Below are 13,063 nucleotides of genomic sequence, written 5' to 3'. Positions count from 1 at the left end.
CTCTCCAGCATTTTGATGAGGTTCCTGGGTGTATTAGTGCTAGTTTTTGTGGTGTTAGGTACCACCTGTAGATGGTTTTCAGAGTGAGTTCTTTCCTTTTTGCTGATATGGATATAAAGGGGGGTTTAGACCACATTCTGGTCCATTGAGTGGGGTTAATCTCGTAGCCTATGTCGTCTTCCCATTGTTTTTTTTATTGTGTCTGGGGGGTTTGTGGGATTTTGGAGCAGTATTTTATATATTGCAGATACCATCCCTTTGCCGTGACCCTTTGTTGTTAGGAGGAGATTTTCAAAGGGTGTCAGGGGTCTTGTTGCTGCTAGTTTTATTGCTGGCTTGTTCAAAAGGGCATGTAATTGGTGTTGTGCTAACCAGGGTATTTGGGTGTCTTCTAGTTTATCTTGTATTTCTTGTGTTGTCAGAGGTGTGTTATTTTTATAAAATTCTAGTAGGCGATATAGGCCTTTGGTTTGCCAAGTTTTTGTTTGGATGTTTTGTGCTGCATGGTGGAATAGTGGATGGTAGACCAGGGGGAGTAGTGGGGATGTGGTTGGGGATAGTTTGTCCGTTTCTGTTTTCCATGCTTTGAACATGGTTTGTGTGTACCTATTAAGTGTTGTGGGGATCTTTCTTAGTTTGTTTGGGAGGAGTGGGTATGCTGTGGTGCAGATACTTTCAATTGTGTCTCTCTCTAGGTGTATCCATTGTTTTGTCTCGTCTTCCAGTATATATGGGATTATATGTCGAATTTGGTTGGCCCTGTAATATGTTTCTATGTTAGGGATTCCCCATCCTCCTTGTGAGGTGGGGAGGTGCAGGTATTTGGTGCTTATTCTTGGTTTCTTATGTGAGAAGATGAAGGAGTGTAGTTTTCTCTGCCATCTGCGAAGTTGGGTTGGGGGGATCCAGACTGGGAGGGTTTGGAATAAGTAGGTTAATTTTGGGAGAGTGATCATTTTGATCATTGCCATTTTATCTGAGAGGGTGAAATTCATGTTGTTCCATCTCTTTAGGTCCTTGTTTATTTGTCGCCACAAGGGTTTATAGTTGTGGAGGTATAATTTGTTGAGATTTTTGGTTATTTGTACCCCTAGGTATCTGAACTTGGTGTGACAGATTTTTATTTTGGTGATATTAGCGAGTTCTTTCTGGGTGTGGGGAGGAGTATTGAAGCACATGGCTTCTGATTTTGCAAAGTTTACTCGCAGGCCTGACACCGTTGCAAATGTGTTGAGTTCTCTGGTTAGGGAGATTGCTGTGTTTAAGGGGTCTGATGTTGTGACCATTAGGTCATCTGCAAAGAGCCCTAATTTATATGTTCTGCCTTTTATTTCCACTCCTTTGATGTCTGTGGCTGCACGGATTCGGATAGCTAGCGGTTCTAGGGCTAGTATAAATAGGAAGGGGGATAGTGGGCATCCTTGTTTTGTGCCCCTTTGGATTTCTGTTATTCGAGTCTATGTTGTTGATGTGAGGAGTAACAAGTAACCGAAGGGGTTAACTGTGTACTGTGAAGCACCTGACCACTGAGGAAGATCATGTTACAGAATGTACCAGAAGTGTTTCTATGTGTATCAGTTGGTTTCGTTTTTGCCTGGGAGACGGTCGCAAGATGTCTGCGCTCTCACCAGGTTGTTTGTTATTTTCTCTTTAAAATAAACTCCAGTAGTTATTAGAACACCTTGGACTCTGTGTGTTCTTAAGAGGCTTTTTATCCAACGGCTATACAAGTTTCCGCTGTGTGTGAGAAGAAGAAGAACTCTGCTGTGTGTTTTACTGCCAGCCCGGGTCTACGGAGCAGAGGCGCTAGAGAAAGCGTGCCGGGCGGTAATCACAGTTGCCAGAAGGTAAGAAAGCAGTCAGTTGTAGGTGGGTCTACAGGTTGAAACCCACAGTGACTGGAGAGCCTCAGTACAAGGCTAGATTAGTGGCTAGAGGTTTTACTCAGAAGAAAGGAATCCACTACACAGATGTCTTTAGTCCGACTTCGAGATCGGAATCTTTCAGGATGCTTTTAGCGACTGCAGCGCAGAGAGGCCTAGTGGTCAACCACTTTGATGTGGACACCGCTTATTTGAACTCTGACCTCCAGGAGGAGTTGTACATGTTGCCTCCTCCAGGGTTTGAGAGTGACGTGCCAGGTCAGGTGTGGAAGCTGCACAAGTCGATCTACGGTCTGAAGCAATCCGCTAAAAATTGGAATTCATGTCTTGATTCTGTTTTGAAGAGCCTAGGTTTCAGGAAGAGTCTAGCTGACAGTTGTCTGTATCTCAGAGGTGAAGGAGAACAGCAAGAACTGTTGCTTGTCTATGTTGATGACCTGATCTGCTTAGCAAAGAGCCAGATGCAAGTGCAGAAGTTTGCAAAAGAGCTAGGCAAGAGGTTCAAACTCAAGAATCTAGGTGCAGTGAATGTTTATCTAGGTGTGCAGATAGACAGAACTGAGGATGGAAGTTTTTTGCTCAGTCAGAAAGGCAAGATTGAACATTTGCTGGAGAAGTTCAGAATGTCTGACTGTAAAGGGGTCAGAACACCCATGGAGACAAACTTTGTGAAAGAGTCACAAGTGAAGGACAAGGTAGCGTTTGAGAGTCCTGAAGTGTTTCAGTCAGCGCTAGGGAGTCTGTTGTATTTGTCACAATGGAGCAGACCAGATATTGCTTTTGCAGTCAATTTGCTCAGTAGAGAAGCATCGAAACCTAGCGTGCATGCTTGGAATGGCATTAAGAGAGTGCTTAGGTATTTGCAGGAGACCAAAGAGTATTGTTTGGAAATGTCAGCACAAGGTGAGCCACAACTCACTTGTTTTGCAGATGCTGATTGGGCCAATCAGGAGGACAGGAAGTCAGTGACTGGTTTGGTAGTCAAGTTTGGAAATGCCCTGATTGGTTGGCGGTCGCGCAGGCAAAGCCTAATAGCAATGTCTTCCACGGAAGCCGAATTCTGTGCGTTGTCTGCGACATGCACTGAGTTGGAGTACTACAGATGTTTGGTCCAGGAAATCTGGGGTGATTGTAGCCAGCCCATCACTGTTTGGGGCGACAATCAACCATCTTTGAGACTGGCAGAGTCTGGACAGTTCAAGGCCAGAACCAAACACTTAGACATCCGCTTCCGAAACGTATGTCAAAGCATACAGGTAGGCTTGGTAAAGTTGAGGTATTGTCCAAGCCAGGAGAACCTAGCAGATGGGTTCACAAAACCCTTGAGTTTCCAACGGCATGGGGAATTCTGTGAAGGGTTGGTTTTGGGGTAAGTTTGGATACCCGCCATCCCCAGTGTTCAGGTGAGAGGGGGTGTGAGGAGTAACAAGTAACCGAAGGGGTTAACTGTGTACTGTGAAGCACCTGACCACTGAGGAAGATCATGTTACAGAATGTACCAGAAGTGTTTCTATGTGTATCGGTTGGTTTCGTTTTTGCCTGGGAGACGGTTGCAAGATGTCTGCGCTCTCACCAGGTTGTTTGTTATTTTCTCTTTAAAATAAACTCCAGTAGTTATTAGAACACCTTGGACTCTGTGTGTTCTTAAGAGGCTTTTTATCCAATGGCTATACAAGTTTCCGCTGTGTGTGAGAAGAAGAAGAACTCTGCTGTGTGTTTTACTGCCAGCCCGGGTCTACGGAGCAGAGGCGCTAGAGAAAGCGTGCCGGGCGGTAATCAGTGGCTCCTAATTGAGTCATAAACAACTCAAAGGAGTCCTATACCCGTCACAGTTGATTCTGCATTTTGCTGAGGCTTGGGAGTATATTTGTTTGAGGATTTGTATAAAGTTTGGGCCAAATTTCATGCTAGTTAGTACTGCTAACAGGTATTTCCATTCTAGGCAATCAAAGGCTTTGAGGATGTCTAGAGACATAATTGTCAGTGGGATTTTGGTTGCCTTGCTGTGTTCGATTAGGTTCAGCAGTTTCCTGATGGGGTCTGTGATATTACGACCGGGGACGAAGCCGGTCTGATCTGGGGCTACTAAGTTGCGTAAGAAGTTTTTCAGGCGGTTGGCCAGGATTGATGTGAATATCTTGTAGTCTTGGTTTATTAATGAGATTGGGCGATATGATTCAACTTTGAGATTGTCCTTCAGTGGTTTTGGGATGGAGACTATTTTGGAGTGGGTCCAGGTTTTGGGGATGGGCCCCCCTTTCATGATGTCATTAAATAGGCGGGTCATGTGTGGCATTAGGGGTTCTTTGAATTTCTTATAGAATTCTGCTGTAAAGCCGTCTGGGCCTGGGGCTTTGTGTGGTTGCAGGTTTTTGAGGACCTCGTCTATTTCCTCTGGGGTGATGGGCCTGTCCATGTATTCCTGTTCTTCATTTGTTAAGGTAGGCATGGTCAGTCCTGCTATGAATTCTTTTATTTCCTTCTCAGGTGGGTTGCGGGAGGTGTACAGATTGGAGTAAAATTCTGCAAATTCTGAGGTTATTTCTTTGGGGGAGAATGTTGTGTTGCCGTCTTTTTTGGTGATGCAGTGTATTCTTGTTTTGAGTGTTCTTTTCCTACATCTATTTGCTAATAGTCTGGAGTTTTCCCCTCCATATTCATAGAAGCGTTGTTTAGAATATAGAATGCTGATCATTGTTTTGTTGATTTCTAGGGAGTCTATTTCCCTTCTCTTTTGTTCTATGAGTTTAAGAAGTTTTTTGGATCCTGTTTGTTTGTAGCGTGATGAGAGGGTTGTAATGTCTTGTTCCATTTTACTAATCTTTGTGGAGGTTTGTTTTTTAAGGAGTGTTTTCTCTTTTATGCAAGCTCCTCTGGTGACTGCTTTCATTGCGTCCCATAGGAGGGGGGTTGTTATATTGTTCACATCATTTTCTTTGAAGTAATTTTGAAGGGTTTTTGTGAGACTTTCTCTAATTTGTTTGTTTGTGGTTAGGATGGGGCTAAAGGACCATGATGGGGTACTGTGTGTTCTCTCTCCTATTTTAATGGTGACTTCTACCGGGGCATGGTCTGTGATTTTAATGTTGCCTATGTTTGATGATTCCACCCAAGGGATTAGACTGTGTGAGCAGAATGCTGTCCAATCTGGACGTTGTGCCATGTCGTCCAGATTGGAATGTGTGGGTGGTGTCTCCCGGGTTTTGTTCACTCCAGTCAGCATGGGTTTCTGAAAAATAAGTCATGTCAGACTAATCTGATCTCATTTTTTGACAGAATTACAAGCCTGGTAGATGAAGGGAACACTGTGGTTGTAGCCTATCTTGATTTCAGCAAGGCCTTTGACAAGGTGCCCCATGATATTCTTGTAAAGAAGCTGGTAAAATGTGGGCTAGACAATGCTACTATTCAGTGGATTTGTAACTGGCTTACTGACCGAAGCCAAAGTGGGGTGCCACAGGGTTCTGTCTTGGGCCCAGTCTTATTCAACATCTTTATCAATGACTTGGATGATGGGCTTGAGGGCATCCTGAGCAAGTTTGCAGATGACACCAAATTGGGAGGGGTGGCTAATACCCCAGAGGACAGGATCACACTTCAAAACGACCTTAATAGATTAGATAACTGGGCCAAAGCAAACGAGATGAATTTGAACAAGGAGAAATGTAAAGTACTACACTTGGGCAAAAAAAATGAAAGACACAAATACAGGATAGGAGACACCTGGCTTGAGAGCAGTACATGTGAAAAGGATCTAGGAGTCTTAGTAGACCACAAACTTGACATGAGTCAACAGTGTGATGCAGCAGCTAAAAAAGCCAATGCAATTCTGGGCTGCATCAATAGGAGTATAGTATCTAGATCAGGCATCCCCAAACTTCGGCCCTCCAGATGGACTACAACCACTGGTTCTGTTAGCTAGGGATCATGGGAGTTGTAGGCCAAAACATCTGGAGGGCCACAGTTTGGGGGTGCCTGATCTAGATCAAGGGAAGTAATATTACCACTGTATTCTGCTCTGTTCAGACCTCACCTGGAGTACTGTGTCCAGTTCTGGGCACCACAGTTCAAGAAGGATACTGACAAGCTGGAACGTGTCCAGAAGAGGGCAACCAAAATGGTCAAAGGCCTGGAAACGATGCCTTATGAGGAACGGCTTAGGGAGCTGGGTATGTTTAGCCTGGAGAAGAGAAGGTTAAGGGGTGATATGATAGCCATGTTCAAATATATAAAAGGATGTCATATAGAGGATGGAGAAAGGTTGTTTTCTGCTGCTCCAGAGAAGCGGACACGGAGCAATGGATTCAAACTACAAGAAAGAAGATTCCACCTAAACATTAGGAAGAAGTTCCTGATAGTAAGAGCTCTTCGGCAGTGGAATTTGCTACCAAGGAGTGTGGTGGAGTCTCCTCCTTTGGAGGTCTTTAAGCAGAGGCTTGACTGGCATATGCCACTGGTTGCAAGAAGCCAGCATACGATTCATCTTGTCTCTGTGTGTCTTAATCAAACATGAGTTTTTCTTTTTCTCTTTAGGGAGAGATCTGTCGCCGCCTGGAGATTCTGAGGAAAGAGAGAGAGGAAATTCTGGCCTATCAAGAAGTCCTGGACAAGGAAAGCAAAGAGCTCCTTGTAAGTGTAATAGATTATTGTATTTTAATGTTCTGTTGGAAGCCGCCCAACATGGGTGGGGTATAAATAATTAATAAATAAATTATTATTTTCATTATTGTTATTATAAGTGTCACTAGTGTTACTAGTGAGGGAAGAAGCACTTGAAGAATCAAGCCAGGACTGAGAGGGATCACAAAATCTGCCCATTTCAACTGCTCCCCATTTTTCATTTTTCCATATCACTCTGTTTTTTAATTTATTGTTCTGAAAATGAACCAGAAGCTAGGGTAGCTACCTTCTTGTATAAATATTTTGATCTGTACTTTACCCTCATAAATACATTTTTTAGAATATTACCTGGCTGGGTCAACCTTGAAAATATCAGAGGTGTGAATTTCAAAGGAATGCAGCTAGATTGAGTTTATTTCACCTTGTCGTTTATTATGAGCTGAGAGGGTGGAAGCAGTTCAATTCAAATCCTGATTTACCATAAATATTACTTCCACCAGCAATTTTACCATAAAAATTCCTTCCAGCAGCACCTTAGAGACCAACTAAGTTTGTCATTGGGTATGAGCTTTCGTGTGCATGCACACTTCTTCACATCTAAAGAGTTGTCTTACTGAATGTGTGCTCTTGTTCATCTTTAGGAAATTCAGGGAGCTATGGGGATAAACTCTGCACTTTCTCCTCATCCTCCTCTGTTTCTCTTGCCTTCCTACACCTAAATGGCTCCAGTCTAAACTGAGGGGTCTTTTATGTCCCTGGATGTTCTCTGGACAACTATGAACTCTGGTTATGCCATGCCCCAAAACATGGAGGGAATATCCTGTGGGGATGTTTAGGGTGGCAAGAGAGGATATATTAATTTATTATATCCCTTCTAACTTGCATCAGCAAGTTCTATAACTTAGCAGAGTTGTTAAACAACCCCCCTTTTAAATTACATAGCGGTTAGCAAGTTGCGGGCTCATCTGAGCCTCACTATTTAGGATTCCTGGTGTCCCTTTTTTATATCCCTCCTAAATGAATAGACACGGCCATCTGATTAAAGTTAACATAAAACTAATTTACTTATAATCATCCAGTTCACAATAAGATCCCTGAAGGCAGACTTAATTTACAGAACAACATATAATTATGTAAACTATCCCACAAGGTAAGGTTGCCAGATTTTTTTCAATGAATCCGGGGACACTTTTCAACTTCAGTCGGAATGATAGGATTTTGTTAGGGGACTGATTTGTAAATCTGGGGACGTCTGGTAACCTTACTAAGGGAAATAGTCTCAAGTGACTGCGACTGAGCAGTCACTTCTCCTAACTCTTAGGAACACACAATGGTGCTCCTCTACCAAGAACAGGCCACACCCACATTAAGTCACAAGCAAAGGAAGTCTGTCTCAGCTCAGGAGGAACCAGCAAGTTTTATCCTGAGTAATACAAAGCATTCCCCAGCATGTGCATTGAAGGAATGTTCTATTTGACTGCAATATGTTTTTACATCCCACATATCTATGGGTAGAAAAAAATGCTCCTTCCTTTAGGCTGTAGTCCTCTGCAAAATAGAAGTCAACAGAAACAGCAACGTAAATGGCACCAGCCTAAACTGAGGGGTTTTTATGTCCCTGGATGTTCTCTGAACAACTTAGAACTCTGGTTGTGTCATGCCCCAAGACATGCAGGGAACGTCCGTGCCAAGGGAAAAAAGCTCCTTCTTTTAGGCTGTAGTCTTCTGCAAAATAGAAGTCAATAGAAAGATCAAAATAAACGTTTACATCTTTAGCCACTGGAGGTTTCATGTCTCCAGTCAGAAGTGCCCTCCCTGTGGAATTCTCATAATTCTCTTCCTGCTGTTTTGAAGGCTGACCATCTTCCACACTCATACCTCCTCTTTTCTTGCAGAAATTAACAGAAATGGAGAGGTTGAAGACTGTGGAGAAGTTCAGACAACTGCGCCAGTTCCTGGAAGAACAAGAAAAATGTCTGCTGAATCATGTGGAAGAGGTGGAGAAGGTGATTGTAGGGAGAAGGGATGCGCAGCTGGCCAGACTCTCCAGGAAACTCTCTAGCCTTGAGAGCATCATCCAGGAGATGGAGGAAAAGGGTCAGCAGCCAGCGAGTGAACTCCTGCAGGTAAGAGGGTGGCAGGGATAGCCAGAGGATCCATGAAAAGGCTGCCTCCAATCCTTTCTGTGCCCCTTTTCATGTATGCAAGGAGTTCAGGGGCTCAGTTGATGGAGCCTCTAGTCAGGTTTGTAATGGACAGGAAGACCCAAGAGACCTGGGATGCTTAACTCACCTGAATGCAGACTAGAGATTCTTCTGTGGTCTTGGTGGAACTGGAGGTGGTTTTCTGCTCTTTGCTGATGATTTGTCTCCAAATGCCTTCCCACTGGGCAATGCTGCCTTCCTGCCCTGTGCTGGGCTTCGCCAAAGATGCATCCAGGCCTCCTTCCAACATGAGCCAGTCTCTTCACCAAGCTTCTCTTCCCGTTCCCTCCACAACTTCTGGGTTGATCACCTTCACAATGGATCCAGATCGGCCCAAAATGGTGCTCAGTCACAGTGACCAAAGAGCAAGACAGAGCAAGACAGAGGGACTCATCAAGACTGCTGCTTGTCCCACCCCTTTCTTCCAGGAAAATTCAATGTTTACTGCTGAATGAGAGCAAACATCAGCCAGGTTTTCTCCAGATTGACGTTTGCTTTGATGTTGCACTAAGGAGCAGGTTTTTCCTGAGGGAAAGCGGCAGGGCAAAGGCAAAACCACTTGGACTCATTTTTTTTGTGCATAGGAAAAGCAGAAGTGTGGATGAGCCCAAAGAAACACTGAGCTGTTTTATTACCCCTTTGGAGGCATTTTATGCTGCAAGTGCTTTTTTTACTTCCCGATGGAGAATAGAATTTGAAATTTGGGGACTTCTATGGGAGACAATTTGGGATAGTGCCCTGGCAGGATTATCCTGTAGGTTTATGTATATCTGAATTGCACAATGAAACTGGATTACAGTTATTAAATTATCATCTAAGACAAGAGATGTGGTGGAATCTTCTCTTGAACCCACAAACGTGAAATTTCCCTAAAATGCTGGTGGATATTCATAAGGATTTTAAACAATAAAGGCAAACTGAGGTGAAATGTGGAAAACTTTATAAAGGAAAATTTAATGTTTTCAGATTGGACAAATAAAAGCTGTGAGAAACCCAAACTGGCTGATTCAGCCATCCCTACCCAGAACCTTGGCATCCCTACCCAGAACCTTGGCATGTGCCAGGCAGACTGACATCCAAGGGCCAGGCTTTTCCTCCATTCTGAGGGGGTCTTCGGGGGTCTTCGGAGTGTGGCCTGTGGTGTGCAGTGAATTCCCTTCTCTTTTTCCCTCTAGGATGTGAGGAGAACCTTGCAGAGGTAAGTGGATCTGGCTCATTCCCATTAGCATCCCTCCATGAGGCCAGAATGCAAGAACCTCAAACATGGCCCTCAAACAGGGGCTGCAGGGGAGAAACTGTAGGATTCACTCCCTGCAGCATCTCACAGGTAGAAGTAGAGCCCCTTCTTTTGAACTTGTAGCCCCCCTATTCTCCCTCCAAGGATCAAGGTCAACTGCCTCCTCCCTCCCCACATCACTTCACACAGGGATAGGGGCTCTTTTCTTTCTCTTTCTTTCTCCACCCAACTCTGGAAACTCAGCCCCTTTGAGGTACTTAGGGAGGGAAGGTCTGTTGGTCTAGAATAGGTGGGTTCTTTTTCTTGGGAGCATTTCCAGCGTGAGAGGCTGAAGGTAGTCTGGAGTGGGGGGTGAAAGTCAGGTTGTTTGATGCCTCTGAAGGGAGAGGCCCATGGGGCATGGGGTTGTGCCCTTCCTGGGTGAGAGGGGGGGCAGGAAGGGTTGAGGTTGTTCTCTTTGACCTCTTGGCAGCTTTGGACATCACTCCCATCCTCTGGAGAGGCTCAGGGAGGGAGAGATGGCAGGCATTCCACTTCAGGGGTTGGTCCTTATGTCCTGGGACCTTCCCAGAAAGTTGTTATGGGGCAGCATCATTGGAAGCCATGGGAGCCCTCCGATGGTGTCGCTTGGGGTTTAACATCCTTACGAAGCCACTGACAGCTGTCCTCAGGGGTTTTCGACTGAGGTCTCACCAATCTGTGATGGAAATAAACTTGATGAGAAATAAACTTCCACTTGGTTCCTATTATTGAAATCACCTGTAATAATTAGGGAGACAGTGACACAATGGGGCCATTCATTGTTTTTCTTTTCACCAGATATGAGAAAAGAGAGAGTCCAGAGAAGCCACTGCCTTTCCCTCCAGAGCCTAGGAACAGCTCCCCCCTTCTCCAATGGTTCAATGCCCCCTCATCAAATTTCTCTCCCTGCCACCTCCCAAACCACCCTCTACATTTGCCCTCAATATTGTACTTTGCCATTTTCAGGTCTTCTTCACTTCTCAGCCAAAATTCATCTTTTCTCCTCTGTATGAAAACACAGTCCTTCAGAATTTATTTAATCATTGTGTCCTCCTCTCCAAAATCCATATCCTTCTCCTTCCCATCATTTCCCCTCTTCTCTTCCAGCTCCTCTTTTTCTTCATTCTTTTCCTGTAAATCCATAATGTAATCCCTGAATTTCTGTATCTCATAAATACATGTCTTCATTTCCTGACTGTTTTGCGCCATTAAGCTCAACATAGTCTGGTAGAAATCCTGTTATGTCTCCCATCTCTCTGGTTTGAAGGTCGTGACAGGCAAAAAACAGGAAATGGGGGAAGGAGGCTTCTCTCCAACTCGGAATCGAAAGTTATTTCGCAGCTGGATAGGGAGCTGAAGTTGACGATATCCTCACAATGCTTTTCCACAGCATTGAACCAGGGTGTTACAGGTACTTTGAAGTCAAATTCAGCACTTTTGCAGGGTTTTAAAATCCACTTAAATTTCTCCCCCCCCTTCCCCTGCTTCTGGGCGGAAGATCAAAGTCAGATCTTTGGAGGTTCTCACTTTTAAAAGAAAATGTTCCTGGCTTCGGTGTTCGTCCTTGCTTCCCAAGTCTTTCAGTGGGTAGGTATCGGCTTCCGTTTTAAATCCCTCCCGTGGCCAAATTCTTTCCCCCCACAAATTAGATCAAATAATTCAGTATTCACAGTACAGTCCTTTTAGCAATTTTCTTTGGAAGAAATTGAGCGCTCAATCCTTGCAGTCCTGCAGCTTCATGCTGTCAAAGGTAATGTTCGGGGTCCGAAGTGCACTGCCACTTCGACCCCCTCGCTCTCGGGGGCTCTAAACAGAGCCTTGCCGGGGAGGAGGGAGCAGCTTTACGCTCAGCTGGACAACTATGCCCCCAGAAAGCTCAGTCTGGTGTTTTCTTCGGGAGTCCGCTGCGCTGGAGCGGTTTCCCCCCACCTTTGATGCCCCGAGGTCCGCGGAGCTCGCGAATCTCCGACCGCTATGTCTGCGCTCAATCCGGAAGTCCTTTATCCCGCTTTTCCATCTCAGTCAGGGCAGAAAGTGGAAATGGTAGACCGGGGCTTGGAGGTGGGTGTCAAAAGATGAAGCTGAATCCTGAAAATTACCTGTTGGGAGATGAACTTCAACTTTGTTCATGTTATCGAGATCTCCTGCAATAATTTGGAAGACGTTGCCACAATGGGACCATTCATTGTTTTTTTTTTCCCACCAGGTATGAGAAAAGAGAGAGTCCAGAGAAGCCACTGCCTTTCCCTTCAGAACTGAGGAATGAGGTCTTGGAATCCTGTGATCTAAATCACCTTGTGGAGGATGCAATGAAACAATTGAAAGGTAATGAAAATGGCTGCAAGAACTTCATGCTGGGAATTCTATTATTCCTTCAGAACTGAACATGCCAGGCTCTTATTGCATGGAATAGACTGGGGTCCCCAAACTAAGGCCCGGGGGCCAGATGCGGCCCAATCACCTCCTAAATCCGGCCCTCGGACGGTCCGGGAATCAGCATGTTTTTACATGAGTAGACTGTGTCCTTTTATTTAAAATGCATCTCTGGGTTATTTGTGGGGCCTCCCTGGTGTTTTTACATGAGTAGAATGTGTCCTTTTATTTAAAATGCATATCTGGGTTATTTGTAGGGCATAGGAATTCGTTCATATTTTTTTTCAAAATATAGTCCGGCCCCCCACAAGGTCTGAGGGACAGTGGACCGGACCCCTGCTGAAAAAGTTTGCTGACTCCTAGAGGAACCCCAGGATAGCTTCCTTCTTGGTGCTCCAGCCTTCATTTCCTGTCCCCCAGAATGGCCCATGTATATTGTGATGCTGGATCCTGTAAACTCCCAAGAGACTGTGATCTACTCCCAGTATTAAAAAACTGACAGTGATCTACCCATTGTCATTGGAGGGAGGAGGAGCATGCGTGGGGTGGGTGGGTGGATTGCCCAGAGTTGTTGAGCTTTTTCCCTGTAACTTTTTGTACATGATAAGGATCCCGCGATCTACCAGGATCAGCCAGGGATCTACCGGTAGATCACAATCTACTGGTTGGACGTCCCTGCTGTAAAAAAAAACGTGACACAGAGTGTAGAGCAAAGTCAGCCTTTT

General features: G+C 44.8%; 1 protein-coding gene across 1 annotated transcript in view; it reads left to right on the top strand.

The window, feature by feature from the left end:
* Positions 1-13,063, top strand: part of LOC118080222 (uncharacterized) — a 38,551-nt gene that overhangs the window by 19,132 nt on the left and 6,356 nt on the right. The window contains exons 10-14 of the mRNA XM_060270916.1: positions 6,417-6,512; positions 8,399-8,629; positions 9,674-9,885; positions 11,356-11,376; positions 12,172-12,290. Coding sequence (XP_060126899.1) covers positions 6,417-6,512; positions 8,399-8,629; positions 9,674-9,885; positions 11,356-11,376; positions 12,172-12,290 — 679 coding nt within the window. The remainder of the gene's footprint in view (positions 1-6,416; positions 6,513-8,398; positions 8,630-9,673; positions 9,886-11,355; positions 11,377-12,171; positions 12,291-13,063) is intronic.

The sequence above is a fragment of the Zootoca vivipara genome, chromosome 2 (genome assembly GCF_963506605.1).
Source record: "Zootoca vivipara chromosome 2, rZooViv1.1, whole genome shotgun sequence".
In the NCBI taxonomy this organism is placed as follows: Eukaryota; Metazoa; Chordata; class Lepidosauria; order Squamata; family Lacertidae; genus Zootoca; species Zootoca vivipara.
Note: the sequence above shows the minus strand (reverse complement) of the source record. Positions and strands in the feature narration are given on the sequence as shown.